Source organism: Eleginops maclovinus, chromosome 9 (genome assembly GCF_036324505.1).
Source record: "Eleginops maclovinus isolate JMC-PN-2008 ecotype Puerto Natales chromosome 9, JC_Emac_rtc_rv5, whole genome shotgun sequence".
Classification (NCBI taxonomy): domain Eukaryota; kingdom Metazoa; phylum Chordata; class Actinopteri; order Perciformes; family Eleginopidae; genus Eleginops; species Eleginops maclovinus.
This window is the reverse complement of record NC_086357.1, coordinates 8,419,149-8,435,786: the sequence shown is the minus strand read 5'-3', so window position 1 is coordinate 8,435,786 and position 16,638 is coordinate 8,419,149. Positions and strand designations below refer to the sequence as shown.

The 16,638-nt window shown below is 43.2% G+C and overlaps 1 protein-coding gene across 1 annotated transcript in view; it reads right to left on the bottom strand.

The window, feature by feature from the left end:
* Positions 1 to 16,638, bottom strand: part of gmds (GDP-mannose 4,6-dehydratase) — a 159,918-nt gene that overhangs the window by 89,263 nt on the left and 54,017 nt on the right. The window contains exon 7 of the mRNA XM_063890629.1: positions 8,162 to 8,289. Coding sequence (XP_063746699.1) covers positions 8,162 to 8,289 — 128 coding nt within the window. The remainder of the gene's footprint in view (positions 1 to 8,161; positions 8,290 to 16,638) is intronic.

Genomic DNA, 16,638 nt, shown 5'->3' with positions numbered 1-16,638 from the left:
GTGTCTCCAGGATTAATCCATGGTTAATCAACTCATCTTGTCCATGGACACCAGAAGGTTGGGTTCTGAAGAGGTAAAGCATACAAAATATAAAAAAGTCCAAGAAAAAAACTAAACTGTGGCAACGCTTTGGCAAGAAGTAGTGATGCAACAGCTATTCATTTAAATCCTCCTTTGTTTAGAAAATTATTTAGAGCGTTCTGGTTTCATTGTAACAGATTTTATTAATAAAAACCTCCTTGTGTCCTTGCCAATTTTACCTCTGATCAAGTCTTATAGACCATCACAAGTGCTTTACGGCCAAGAGCTGACTAGAACAAAACAGAAGTGGTAGGGAAGAAAACAAAAGGACGAGAACAGAGGGGAAAATAAGAACAATGTTCCCTGAAAAAACCCTCAATCTCACCCCAATATTGAGGACATTTCTGGGTCATATTTCAGTCTGTAAAGCTCTAATCCCTACTGTGGCCCCTTTACAAAACCCTAGAGTCTGTGCTGTCATGGATCTGTGTGTTATCTGCTCCTCTATTGTTAGAGCAGCACGAGGGAGTCACTTTTACACAACCTTCCTTCATATATCTTCCCTCAGCTCAGATTATCTGCACTGTGAAAATCCTCCATATCGCTGCTATATGACTTTGGGACGATGCCACGGTAAATACTCACCTCATGTCGGATGATTTAGAATCTGAGATGGGGCAACAGAGGAGCTCTATTCGTAGCCTCTCACCTAATTCATTACTCTTATCGACATACCTCCTACGCATCTTTACTGTGTGTTTGTCCAAGTGCAACTCCCATTGGTTTACCTCTGTTTGTCATGAGTGAATCAACCAAGACCCAACTGAGTGTCAAAGCAGAACATCGGGCTATATGTGTGTCGATAGCTTACATTCAAATAGGCAAAAGTAGAATTAATAGATAAAAATAAAGGGATTTACTGAATTATTGACACACAACTTACCATAAACAGTTGAAGAAGCACAAATTGCAGAATACATTTTTTTTTAATCCAGGTTTTTTTTGGGGTAAAAGTCTTTGAGCGCTAATTCTTTAACTACAGGGAATCTGAGAGATGATCACCATCGACACTTATTTTCAATCTATTTACATTTTTGAATCCCAAAAATAATGAATGACTGTTGACACTGTAAGAAATGTCTTCGGTTGAGCCCATATTAAAAATAGCTCATAATTTAAAGTAGGGCTGCACGATTATGGCCAAAATGATAATCAAGATTATTTTAATCAATATTGAGATCACGATTAATTATCACGATTATTTGTTCAATTTTAACCAAAACATTTTTTATTGACACATAGGCTCATTATTACTGCTTTCACATCCAGGTGCTACATTCCTGCTAATGTACACATTTGTGCATCAAAATAAAATAGGTCTATATCTCGTCCACACTACTGCGTTTTCGTTTTAATCCGGAGTTTTAAAACGAAAACGTGACCATTCGCGCATACTGGGCATGCACGTGCCGGTTGCAGTTGCAGCATTATAAAATGCAGAATTTACCTGCACAACAACTGCTACCACAAACAACAAGGTAAACAGCGCTTTTACTTCGTTATCCATGTTTACCACTGGTAGTCAAGGCTGATCCGACCCGATACCCAGCTGATCTGACCAGATACCCAGCTGATTTGAATTTTTCCGGGTAAGGAAGGGTCAAATGGTAGGAGCGTGACGAATCAGAGAACGATACTCATGATCGATAAGACCCAATCAGAAAGCGCTCATGGGTGCCTACGTTAGCGTTTCCAAAAGTCTGCGTTTCTGCCTGTCCACACTAATCAGCAGCCCCGGGGCCAGCAGCGTTTCCAAAAGCCTCCGTTTAAAAACGAAAACCCAGTATTGTGTATTGTATTGTATACGAGGCTTGTTTTCTCCATCACTCGCTAGAAGCGCTAGATTGGCTTTGGAAAAAAACGTTGATACTGAGCGTTCTATGAACCGAATGACACATTTAAAATATCGCTCGATCACGTGATTTTGATCGTGGGAAGCCAAAATCGTGATCGTGATTAAAATTCGATTAATTGTGCAGCCCTAATTTAAAGGCTCCATGGACCAATTAAAGTATTCAGACCTTGGATCAGATATCATTTATCAGGCCTTTATGTTTATGTCGTCATGCGCTGTAGATGTAAACATATATGTGGAAGGAAAGAGCCCAGTATGTGTGTGTGTTTGTGCGAGTGTGTGTGCATACATGAGGTTGCTGTAGGTTCAGCTTTTATTGCTGTGAGCCACAGGGGGGCAAACCCCAGTCTATTAAGCCGCTGAAAAGGCCATGGGTCGAATTTCACCTGCAATTAATGTCCCCAAACATACACACATACATACACACACACACACACACACACAAACAGCTGCTGACGTTTACTCATCCTGCTTGTGTGGGATGCTGTCAACAGGATGGTAGCAACTGACAGTGCCTCTCTCTTTAAATGATGTACTCTCCATGAGAATGTGCACACACACACACACACACACACACACACACAACTTTATGATAATGTCAGGAGGGGTGTGTTGGAGTTTTAGTTGCAGTCAGGAGGTTTTTGGTGATGAAACCTAAGGCGCCCTCTCCTCTGCCCTATTAGCTCCCATTTTAGCTCTTTACTGCTCCAGCTGTGTTTATTAAAACCTTACAGAGCGGGCACAGGTATTTATCAGCTCCCTGAATCACTGTAAAGATCCAAGCATGTGACACACACACACACACACACACACACACACACACACACACACACACACACACACACACACACACACACACACACACACACACACACACACACACACACACACACACACACACACACACACACACACACACACACACACACACACACACACACACACACACACACACACACACAGCGAAGTGCCTTTACAAGTTCCAATGCCAATACCCAGTAGATACATTTCCATTAGTGATTAAATTTAATGTTACTGTTATAACGTAGCTTTTCCCGACAGTAAACCGGAACCTAAACTAATCACATAAAATTAATTGGAGCTTCAACCATTAGTCAATGAAGCACTCAAATGATAGAAAACTGACCAGAAACTATTTAGATAATCACACTTTTTTGTCTTTAGCAAGATCGTAAATGCTCTAGTCCAGATTCTTCTATGTATATAAATGCTGGTTCCCATGACCTTCAACCGTTATAAACTGAACACCTTAGGTGTTCAGTTTATACAAGTTAATTTGACAGAAATTATGTATTTCTGTGGGTTTTTACTTATTGTGTACTATCATTAATAACATTAGCCTAGTTTTTTTTATGTATGTTATATGTAACTCTACTCCTTTTACATTTATCTGCACTTTACGTATGCCGTGAACTCTCCGTTGCAGGACAAATAAAGGAATTCTGAGCTGGGACGTTGCATGTGCTCTAACAACTTGGCTAACAAGCGTTCCAGAACATTTTATATTTCCTCACATCTTATATACCAAGTGATTATTCCATTTTCAATATAATTGAAACTCTGATAATCAGTAGTCGGGGACTTAGTTCTAACTATGCAGACACCACAAAGTTATATCAGCATGGAGTTTTAACCTTATTTTTAAATAATTAGAAGACTTGGAGTTCACATGAACCTCAGCTCTCTGATTTTGTTTAGCTAGCAAAGAGCCATGTACAAAACATCAAGTCTGTTAAGCTAAAACACTCCCATTAAAAGAAAATGTCTGATCTCCACAGCCATTTATCCCGTGTCCACCACGTCTAACACTCTGTCAAATGGACTAAGAAAGATAGTGAGGCCCTTTCGCAGCGCTTCAGTTCTAAATGTAGCCGTGCATGTCTAGTTTACTGTACCAAGTCCTGAAGCCTGCCCCTGCTGTCACCTCCAAGGCCAGAAACATGTGATGAATGGCCCGGCGCTCTCATCAATCATCTGTGATTGGCCCTGATCTGCGCTCTGATTGGCTAATTAGCCTCATCTGTAACCATTACTGCACAGAGAGGCAGCTGCAGCAGTAAAGAGAAAAAAAAAAGGGGATAAGAAAAATAAAGGGGGTGAAAAATTACACCATCAGGGCTGTCCTGTCACCTTGCTGCCTTCAGACAATGCCAGGAATCAGACAGCTACCGCCACACACACACACACACACACACACACACACACACACACACACACACACACACACACACACACACACACACACACACACACACACACACACACACACACACACACACACACACCTGAAGACTGCAAGGAGACACCTTCCAATGCCCAGAATTTCACAGGTAATTATATTTTGAAAATAAATATGCGAACAAGACGAGAGCGAGTTGTCAGGCCTGTGTGTCAGCGGGTCAGCCACATCTCATCTGGCAACAGTTTCTGCCCATTCCAGCAAGCGAGAACAGCAACACCAATTCCAGTCAGGGGGAAAATAAGAGTCGGTTATTAGATGTCAGAGGGAAATATCTGGTAACTGGGTGGTAACTGCTCACCCAACGAGGGCCGGCAGACAAGGAGCGACAGTTTGGTGGAGCACTGGTCTAGTGACGCAGCTTTTCAGGAGTACGAAACATCAAAGAGTAAAAGGTTAAGCGGTGGGAGGAACATGGAGAATGAAAAAAGGAAGAGGAAACAGACAAATAGACAGAGAGAAAGTGAGGCAGGATGGAGCCTGAGGGAAGAGAGAGGGCCAAAAACACCAGGCCGACGTCTGCTCCTGCTCCCTCCCAGCAAACCCTGTTCTCTGCACAGGAAATTGCTCTCTGCAGGCACATGAGGAGGGGGTGGTGTGTGGGAAGGCGGGTCAAAATAGCTGTACCCACCATTGGCCAACTCAGGGCGAGGGCACAGGCTAAGAGGACGGAGTAGGCAGGACCACTCCTACATCTCTATCTGCTCTGATAGTCTCTAGCGAGTGATTCTCCTTGACATGATTTGATTCAGAAATATTTTCTGTATCATCAAATCCCAGAAAACCGCAATCCAAAGGGAAAAAAGGGACAGCCAGAGGTTTAAAACCCCATCACCAAACTGCAATAGTCCAGAGCTTAACCCCTTTTAAGGAAATTGAGATCAGGAGGATTTAAATTAATTGATCTGGCGATTTTATACCTAAGCTCCCCGGCATCTATTCCATAATAACATAATAATAGAAGGAGTCCATTGAGACTAGCCGGGCAGCTTCAGGTCTCAGACACCCGATACCCGGCGGAGACGATGCCCAGCCAGCCGCACGCCTTCAGACGTCGTTAGAGCAGACACACAGCACGCCCCTCCTGCCACCCGCAATCCATCCACAGTCAATTACAAGCAATTTCCCTGTCCTGGGTGGGGTGAGGAGAGGGAACGGGAGAGACGGCGGCAGGGAGGAAAGGCAGTTGTCAGCCTAAAGCAGACACACATGGTTCTGTTTACAAATTGCAAGTTGTTTGGTTTCGCCATGGTAACACAGTGCTGACGCTGGCCGGACGGATATTTGGAAGTGAGACGGAGGGAGAGGGTGGTGCTGACAGTCGGGACCTTTGATGGTCTGCAGGGTGGGGTCCACTTTCAGCGAGAGGGATGGTTCATTTATGCATAATCTACAAACTTCCCACAAACACGCGTCTGTTTCCCTCCTGCTTTAATCTTCTCCCTGCCCCCCCCTTCTTCCAAATCAGTTCCCCTCAGCACCTCGGGCTTCTGTTTGGCTTCCCCGAAATCCGCTTTTTACGAAACTGGAGACGCACAGCGAGGAGGTGCCTGATTCACCAGAAGTGGAATGTCTGCCGTTCCCACAGGAAACCTGGGGCGTCTCAAGCCAAGGTGCCCGGGACAGGCGAAGGGGCACACACACACACACACACCCACACACACACACACACCCATCAACAGGATTGCTCACACAACATATAAGTACACAATTCAGTCAGTCAGACAAATATAACCGGATGCTGAATGTGGCCAAACAACCAGACTTATAAACATAGTAGCCAAGTGGGCCGAGCCACTGGAAGCTGTTTACTGCCAACTGTAAATAAACAGTTTGAATGTTGATTTTATGACAACCTCAATATTTCTCAAAACAAACAGCATTACTATTTTACACTAAGTGGCCGCTATGGAGAAGAGAGAAGCTAGAAATACTAATAATAAGTAAAGGCAGCAGTATGCTTTATATTTTGTTTCAGTGTCATTAAGTCTTGAGATTAGTTTGAAGTCTTTTATCTTTGACTTTTTAATCAAAGAACAAGTTGCTACAGGGTTTAAAATGATTGCACTCATAATAGGTCGTTCCCTAATCCGCAGGTAGATGGTTCTTTACCTGGCATAAGTTTAAATATCCTTGGGGAGGCTCCTGAATCCGAAAAGTGACTGCATGTGAATGTCTTTATACTTTACATTGTACATTTATATTTTATTTAATATTCCATTCATTGCACTATTATGTATATAATATCCTGCTTTATATTTGGTTCATTTCAATAGCGTTTACTTGTCTGATAGTTTAAAGATTATTTATCCTCTTACTCAACTGTATATATATGTTTTGTCTAATGCCAGTTTATTTTCATTTCTATTTCTTCTTTGAGAAGACTATACTTTAGTATTGTTTATTTCTTCTTTTTATTTATAATTATTTTATTTGCCTTGTTTTGTATTATGCTGCTGCAACACAAACATTTCTCAGTTTGGGATTAATAAAGTAATTCTTATCTTATTTTATGTCTATCGTTCCTAGTGACCAGGTGGCACCTTGTATGGTAGCCTCTGCCACCAGTGTGTGAATCTGTGTATGAAGAGACTGGCTTGTTGTGAATGAGTGAAGGGGCAATGAGAAGTCCCTAGGTAAAGCACTATACAAAGTTACTTTGCCACTTAACACAAACAGCCAGTAGAGATTTACTGTAACAACGCATCGCCATGTGGGACAGCCCAGGCTCTCACAACTTAAGACTAGGTCTCTTTTTTTTCCAGTTTTCACTTGTATCCTCTTGTTTTTGTACATTCATCAAGTAAATCCTGCAGAAACATTATCATATGAGGTGGGTATGCCTTTACTGGGAATTTGAATCTTTCTATGCCCACTTTTCACTTTAGGGTTAGTCAATATACTGAGAACTGGGGGCCTGTTTGGTTGACCGTTCATATATTGCGACATATAGTGCATCATCCTTTATTTGGTCCATCTGATCCCACAAACCAATTTTTTTTGAAAAGCAACAGACTTATCATGGTCCCATTTTACTGCATCCAATCCAATTCAAATATTATTCCGTGCGGTTATGATTGGATATGATTGATCTGAGGTCTTCCCGTATCAGGCAGTGACTGCTTCGCTGACGCCTCTGTGACCCGCCTTAAGACAGCGTGATCCACTACCGCCCTGCTCTGACGCAGAGACCCCACACTGCGATCTGCAGTTAAACCGAAGTTCTCCGCCGTAACCTCCTCACCCCTGCTCCCATCTCAAAGAGCGCCCCCCCGCCAACACTGCCACCATCACCTCCTAATAATAACACGGTCCACTGTGAGGGGTCTGCTGTCAGACATGGCAACCCCGTTGAGTCTTTCATCTCAACAGCCACACACGCACACAGCCACAGCCACACACACACACACGTTCAAACTTTAACGTATCACACACACATAGGAATGTGCGCTTCCCTACACACAGTCAGAAACACTGAGCTCCGTCTGCTCCTGGACGTGACGACCCCACTGTTCGTTTCATCTCCACACTTCGTTCTCTGCTTGCTGCTGGCACCATTACGTTAACACAAACACTATATTTCTGTCATCGTCCCCAGGACACGGCGTTCCCTTTAATATCTTTCTTTTTTCTGCGGGCGTTCAGGGAAAAAGATGATGGGGGCCTGAAGGGATCTGGGACATGGGTGAGTTGTGGGAAACCAGAGTGCAGTCCGTGGCCTCACAGCATGAAGCCCTCTCTTTTCTTCTCTCGCTCCCCCTTTCTTTCTCTATCTCCGTTTCTCTTTTGGCAGAGAATCATAGGAGGCTTCATGCAGATCGCATATTTCGGCCTCAAACGATCTGGGAAAACATGGCCTGCTAAGGCTATGTTCACATTTGAACCCTGTTCAACCCTGAAGGGGTGCACTCACGGTCTGTCTATTTCTTTAGGCTGGTGTGTGGTTATGATCGTGTGTGTTTTACCTCCACATAGTCTTTGGCGTGGCCCCAGTCCCTCTTGGAGTCCAGGTTGCCCAGGCTGAAGCTCTCCAGTTGGCCGAGGTGAATCTTTGCCACAGAACGGCTGATCTTACGCGTCACAAAGTTTGAACCTGAAACACATACATTAAAAATGCTATGTTGGCATCTTCTGAATTCAATCAGTTTACACAGGATATAAATATTACAGAAGTTTAGCTGGGTCCAACACATAAAAACACAGAGACAGAGAGCAGATAAGTGAAAACAAGGTCTTCTCATGAAAGATGGAGTTAGGAGATCCCTACCAAACTCTTTCCCCACACGCACACATAGAGAGATTTCCAAACCGCCATTACTGCTCCAACTCCTCTTTAGCCAGAGCAAAAAAAAAATCAAGCAAAAAGCCTCCCTGAGTCAAATCAATTCTTTACCACCTCACATTACAGCCACTAGATCCTTTTAGATTCCTTCTCTCTCATTTTCCTCTGTAATTCACTGTTTCAGTGTCAAAGCTGGGCTAGACGCCAAGATAAATCTCAGCGCATCAGTCGGTCTGCACCAAAAAAAGCAACATGGAAGTGCCAAAGAAAAATGACAACCCAACAGGACCACCCTGGCTCAGCCGGAGCAGTGTCCAGTCCAGAATTACTGAATCGACCGACTTTTCATCTGCCAGATCGCCTAGCGGTGTTCCACGTGGCGATATTATCTGTTGGAAAAGAAATGAGCCTCTAATGAATATTTCTGTGCCACTAGAAGGTTTCGAGAAGCTTTTGGGTGTTTTGGCGGGACACTGAGGGCCGGTGTTAGGTTCTCTTTTCCTGCTAAATGGGGAGAGATGCTGCGGAGAGCCTGCGAATAAATGCACCAGCACTCCAAACCAAACACAGCATTAAGCTGATGGAAATCAACACTAAATATTAGGGTGTCATTTCTAATAATGCCACTGTCTTAGTTTAACTGCTTATTAAATCTTGAGGGGCTTATCCCTGGCTAGGCTCTTCTGCCTTGAGTTCATAATGGCAGATATGTGGGAATATGTCATTTCAAAGGAAAGCTTGAAGCTTTCATCAAAGAGTTGTCTATTTTTAGCCCAAACAACATCTCTGCTGTTTATAAATCTCCCACAACCTTGCGTGAACTTTTTTTTCGAGACCTCTAAGGAGCTCATACATGTTTTTTTCAAACTCATCGTGCCTGAAATGAATGTTGCCTTTTAGCTGTGCGCCAATCCAGTCCATAATACCCCGGCTCTGTCTCCACACTGTATCACTGTTGCCCTGACATGGAGCAGAGCCTCCATTTAGACACAGGAAAATCCCATGAACCCAATCATGCGAATGCACCAAATTTGTAGTAATTATTTCATAGGAAAGCGACAGCCCTGGGCAGACTGAGCAAAAACAGACCAGAGAAGGTTAGACACGCTTATTTGAGAAAACACAGCATGTTGTGTGTTGCTAGCAGGGCAAATGGCCCTCTTGTCAACGCTGCTTTGTGGCCATGTTGAATTGGAGTTAATAAAGTTTAAATAAGGCTCTGGGTAGATGGTCTCTAGACTTTCTCCGGATTCAAAATGAAGTCCAATCTCCAAATCCTTCTATTATTCAGAAAACTGTTAAATAGAACTGTTAACACCTTTATTAGGAAATAGCATGTGTCTACGAAGCGTAGATGAATTGTGGATGGAAACCCCCTCCGATGTCAGACTTGTCCTTTATTTGCATGATTGTCTCATCTGGCCCTCAGGCCCTTTCTCTAACCTGGCAGGTCATTTGTTCTGGCAGGCACCCTTGCTCTTGCTAACTACAGTCAAATGTTAAGCAACAATTACTCATCTGCCACTGACATATCCGTGATTGTCAGCTTCTTTTCTCAGGCAGCAATACACCATGCCATGCAGCTGCACACACATGAATTAGCATCATTCTCTCTTCATATAACTGTTGCTCATACGATTAAGCAATTAGTCAACGGACAGACACTTAATCGACCACTATTTTAAAAGGGGAAATCCATAGATTTTACACATTAACATTAGTGAACTAGTCATGTGGAATGAATACTATACTGAGTCAAAAGTGCAATATTGCTTCCTGTGAAAAACTGTACAAGTAAGTAAGTTCTTTAAAAAAATCATTCGTTTTGCACTAAACAACATTTGTTCTCTTCTGTTTTTCATATATTTCTTTGATTTCTGTCATTGTAAATCGATTATTTGGGACTTTTGGAATGTTAGTCTGAAAGCAGGTTATTTTATCATGACACAATTTTTTTTACATTGTTGACTTTAAAGTTTCAGCATAAATAAAAGATTGAACAATTATTCAATTCTCATTAATTGCAGGTCTGTATAATATATTCTCTAATCTCTACTAGGACCCAGTGGGGCAATTAAATGTAACAAGAGCCCAGATCGGTAACTACAGCAAATTGCAAAGCAGGGGTTTAATTTGATTCAAGATCCAAGGGAAACTAAAGTTTGCAGGTTAAACACAGGTTGTCAAAACTGTGCAGAGCCATGTTGGCTCTTAAAAAGGTGGCAGAGGGATACAGTGGAGCACAGCACACCCAATCAGTAATAAAGTCCATTATTTCCCCCCAAGCACACCTGTAGTTTCCTTGTAAAGCTCACACCTCTGTTTTGAGTGGCTCTGCTCCCTGCCTGCCCTAATTGGTGCGGTGTGGACCAGAGCGTGGGCCTAATGGACCAGCCTGCCTGGCTGTGGACAAAGCCTGCTCTGTTACTGGCCCGGGTGTTAATGTGTTTCCTTTACTGGCAGCGGCACCGCAGGACAGCCAGGAGGAGGGGCTGGAGGCAGGCGAGAGGAGGTTGAGGGGGCTGACAGGAGGTTTCGAGCCCAAACGGGGCAGTGGTGGCCGTTTAACCTTGCCCATACCCCGGCGGAAAGTCTAATAAAACCATGGGCCGTGAAAACGGAGCAGACAGCAAAACCCATGCCAGAAATGGACACTCAATCTATTTTTCTCTCCCTCTTTCTCACTTAACCGTTTAATTTCGTTCTTTTTTTTTTACGTCATTCGTTTTTTCATTTCTTGGCCAGAGAAGCGACAGGAAAAGCGTAACACACTGGCTTCGTTGGCACAGCTGGACTAAAGTTTGGGGGAAAATAAAGAGAGGAGGCGGAGGGTGAACGAGGGGGAAATCTGCGGAGATGTATCCCATCCAGAGCCAGGCCATGTGGGCCCAGACAGGATGGGGACGGGAGCTGTCAGCTGGGGGCTCATGTCTGGGGGGGTCAGGGAGGGGATTGTAGGTTCGAGGGGATTTTGGCCAGACTTGCCTTGGTTACTCAATAGATTGTGTTGTTAAAACCATGCTTCTAAAGAAAGGTGACTTATGAAGTCTGCCTTCACACTGCGTGATGGCCCAACCCTTACGGTATGAACTCAGACCTCAAGATGTCTGACTCACACTCATCTATATTATCGTCTGCAAGTGTATTCATGTGCAATGCTAATTGAGATTCAACCGCAGTGTGATTTATTCAAATCCTTCTTCTTTTAAATTTATTTTGAAGACTTACTGTACTTTGCGGTCATGACTCAGCAAAATGGCACATCAGCTCTGGAAAAACTGAAAAATGAAGCTAAGTCGAGTCTTGAATCCGGTCAAAAATATATTGAGTTGATTTTAAATGTCACACTTAAACAGCATGAACATCTACTTCCCATAATCCGAGGCTCCTCTTCCAACTTTAGTTCTGGTCTATGTTTTTCTTTACAACGTAAATCTGCTCCAAGGTGATTTGCAGGATGGTAGTGACTCAATTTTCTTAATACAAATGTGGAATGACTGTAACCAAGACTGCTCTAATGAGCCACATTCTAAAAATAGAGCTTGGATCGCCAACTCCTGTTGAAAAAAAATCGAAAATAAACATTCATTCCAATTTTTTGCCAGATAATTCAGAGTTGAGATATTCTCTTGTGAGCTTGTCTGAACTGGCCACAAGCAGGTTAAAAACAATTGCCAAGACCTAATTTTGATTGCCACAGCACTGGAATAAAAAACCCTTGGGTTACCTCAACACACACCTGTTTTGGAATTTAACCAGAACTGCAAATCCCATAATCCCACACTGTCTTTGACCGATTGCCTATGGGAGTGAAAGGCTTTGTGCTAGATTTGAAGTGGAAAATGCAACCTGTAATTTCCATCTCCACCCCCACACTTTTCAGGGTTCGAGGTTGACGCTGTAGGCTTGTTTACATCAAAATGATAGTGAGCTCATCTAACACCCATCTACTTTATCGGTACTGATTTATTAACAAATTACCGGACTTGCGGGAGCACTGAGTGATTCTGCAGGAGGAAGATTCTCCTGGTCGTGGATTGGCCAAGTTCCACCTAGGCCAAACACCTGTCAGTGTCTGCCATCTCCATTATTGCACAATTGGCCTTCTGACCGAATTCTGAAGCCTCGACGAAGGGAGAATATTTGCGTTACATCCAAAAGAGGTCATACGCTCAGCTCTGCCAACACAGCATCTATTCACACCTGACAGACTGTTGCACTCGTTCTGGGATGACTCAGCTGACAGGGAGGGTAAATAGAGAAAACATGTGATACAAGGAGGGTGGAATGGGGCTAGAGGGTTGCAAAGACAAAGACTATGAGATAGAACAAAAAGGGATAGACACTGCCGGGGAGAGAAAAAATCTGTGGGGAAATAAAGGGAAGGTATGGAGATTGACAAGGGAGTACATTATAATTGTTTTTCTTGAGCTGGAGCACTGATGGCACCACCTCCGCATTGCAGAACCGAAAGCGAGACAGAATGTTTCACTCTAATAGTATCGATACAAAGATGTAATTGTGTTTCATAGCATCCAGTATATCAACTAAATGATTGTAGGGCAACATTTTGGGGTTCAATTGGCTTCTGACAAGTTCTTGCAAAAGTTGAGCAAGCAAACACTCTCTCAACAAGATTCTTGGATGCCATGGTGATCCGGGACAACAAACAGATCTGAGGGCGGCATTGGCATGAGGTCGTTTAGGTTTCTATGAAGATAGAAACTTAAACGACCATGGGACATTTCTGAAACCAAGCTGAGGTGGACTGAAGCACCTTTTTTTGACACAAAGTGCTGGGGGCGAGAACTCCATCGTCAGCTCTGCTCTTCACCTGGCCACAGTTCAGCTGATGTTTAGATTGCTCTCACTCAGCCTTTTCTCATCAATACCCGACAAACCGAAAAGACCCAAAAAACTAAATGTGCCCGCTCTAAGCAGAGTTCCTTCTTACAAGATGATTCCGAATTCGCTCAACGCCCTCTGACCGAGTCATTCCTATTTGAAGATTTCCTTAGAAAATAATCTCTCCAATAAATGGAAAACACATCATTTTACAAATCTATCATGCGATCTGACCTTTTAGGCTCAACTTCAACAAAAGCAGAAAGATGAAGCTAAGGCATGTAGCGGCTCAGCGGCTGTACGTGTGAGTATTTGAGGGGGCAGCATTGACTTTGGCAGTGCTATTCTAACTTCCCAAAAGCTAACCGGTCTTCTCTCCTAACATAACAGTATATTATTCTATACTGCCGAGCGTGAACCACAGAGCTCTCAGGGTGGAGAGATGGATGGGACTTCCCCAAATAAACCTTGGGATTAGCCTACAACTGGAGCTGGTCAGTAGCAGCAACAGTAGATAAACAAAACATATTACTCTGCTGATTTACTGAGATCAACACACTGTTAATAAATATAAATGAAACTTGGGTTTCCTAGGTAAGAATTGGACGGTTGGGGGACTTTCAGTTGCTGTATGTTTGTTGAATGGGATGACCAAATAAATATATGAACTGGTTATTTGCACAGGTTTCACTGCTGATCACTCTTGGCAAGACACTGTGGAGTACTGCACTGTCTCATATGTCAAAGCAATATGGAGTCTATTTAGCACCCCTGCTATTGCTAATCCCCCTCTTCAGAGTCAGTGTGAGGGCTGTTTGTTATGGCTAACAACTACGTTAACCAGAAAGGAGCTAGCTGCGGTGTGATTCAGTCGGCAGATGTAGGCTTCTGTTTGCTTTGCTTCACGCTGGATTTCCACCGGGAGATGTTTTCATCCCGACTGTCCGATTCCCAGTTTCGCATAGAATAATGGAGACTGACTGTTTATTGGTTGAATGGTCAGGTGTGTATGAGAAGTGTAAGAGAAACCAGAAGAGCATTGCTGCTGGGATTAAGTCATCCTGGGCTCTGTGAGAGGCTGCTCCTTGTTGAAGTCTTGAGAAAGACAGTAAGTCTGAGAAGAAACTGGGTAAAGGTTTACTCATTCCTCTTTAAACATTCCCAGCAGCCACCAGACCTTCCTATGTACCATGCCACATTGCGCCATGGACATGAATGACCACTGGAAGAAGGTCATTTTGGCAGATACTTAAGAGCAGTGAGTTTTTTCTTGAAGGAAAAACTCCCTCAATGAGGAAAACATCTATTTGTTTCGTACACATAGTACAATACAGCCAAAGTCACCCTGGGACAATGACATCACAGCTTTTCCTACGTGTGGGAAGGGAGGATGGGAAAGTGGTTGTGTCAACACGACTGACACTGACATCATGGACCTTCCCCATATACCTGACTTATTATTCAGAGGTACAAGTGATGCTCAAAAGCAACAGAAGGGGCAGTACACAGTTAATAAAAAATCTCTCTTTTACAAATGTATTAACATACTGGGACGGTGTTCAACATTACAGAATAGAGAGGTTCAGGGTGTGGCTGAGAACTGAAGAGAGATGAACATTCCTCTGGCTCTGGTGATCTGCAGAAAGTTTCTCAAGTGATGTCATTGTTTTTGGTGTTTTGTTGAGAAATGTACCCAAATTCACTTTGAAATCAAAGACAGAGGTTTGAATTTATAGATTTCTTCAGGTAGTTTTTGGTGTAATATTATTGCTTTGGGAGGGTTTTAAGTTGTTGGTTTAAATGTATAGTTGGGGGACAATCTTCAGACCTGCTGAATACTTAAAATGTGTTCTCTAACTGTTATTCAGTGAAAAAACAACTCCTTGATTAAATCAAGAATCATAGTAATATGTCGCCCTTTCAATGTGTACCCTTTTTGTTGTAAAAGTTAAACATACTAAATGGCTTGAATAATTACACATCAGCTCGATTTTAAAATAGTTGTTAATTCATTTAGATAAAAAGGTTTGTTTGGCAGTTGAACAAGTAGTCTCTCCGTACAGTAAGATTACAGTCGTAATATATCTCACAGTGTCTAATGTACAGCACAACTTGACACTTACACAGTGTACAGTACAAGCTTACAATTGCTCCCATGTAAAGCCCGCCGGTGGGTGATGGAGTACATGGCCAAACGCCCCCTCAGTGAGGCAGAGGCAGTGTCATGGCGGGCCCCGGGGGCCTGGATAAACACGGGCCAATCCAGCCAACACAAGCACCACACTGGGTTGTGCAAGGCAGCAGAAGGACATCTGGCCACATCACAGCACAGCGTTCCTGCTTTATGAGCAACAACAGCCGTAACTCTGAGAATAGAAGTGGCAAGAGTAAACCCAAAGGCCTGCTGCAGTAATGCTGACTGTGTAAAAAGGAGGGCGAAGAGAGAGCGGAAGAAAGAGGGAAGGAATGAGCGTAGACGGGATGGAAAAGCTGCCCAAAGATTAAAAGGCTAAGGACTTGTTATCGAGAGAGCAGAGAACTGTGCCCTTATAAGGTTAGTGTGTGTACGTGTGTTAAAAGTCACAAGCATCTCTGATTTCACAGTTTCCCATGGTCACTCAATCCGCTGTTTATCTGCAGAACTGCAACTAATGATTAGTTTCATGATAAATAATGCTTAAGAGGACTTTTTTGATCAACTCATTCCTCATTAAGTCTATAAAATGATAGAACAAAGAGTATAACGAAGGTGACATCATCAAAATGTTATTTTGGTCAGACCAATTGTCAAAAGTTATCATAGAAAAAAAGATATTGTCTGAAAGATAACATATTCACAAAGACGGCTAATTAAAGTTGGAACCAGACAATTTAGGTAAATTCTATTGATAAAGGACCGATTAACCAACCAGTTTATGGTTTAGGATTCATTTTCTGTTGACTGACAAATTCTTACAATGCTGCCTATCTCCACCACTCTTTGGACTCTTTTCTGCCTCACACATCACTCCCAGTCCTTCTCAAGTAATCCTCCATTACCAAGTCCTCAAGGGCGACCGCGCCATCTTTGCTGAGCCGGCTGTAAACTGCACCAGTTCCCACACCTATCTATCTGTGGTAACCCATTAGGGTTTACTGGCTGACCCTGGACCTTGACCGGGGTCGTGGCTGGGGCCTTCATTAGGGGATAAATCATAAACACCTGAGCGTCTGACCTGAGCGCAGCACTGGGGGTTTCAGTCATGTGGTATTCATTTTGGGTCGTGGTGGCGTGTAAATCGGGTTAAACCAGCGCCTGCAACCCTCGGGGCTTAG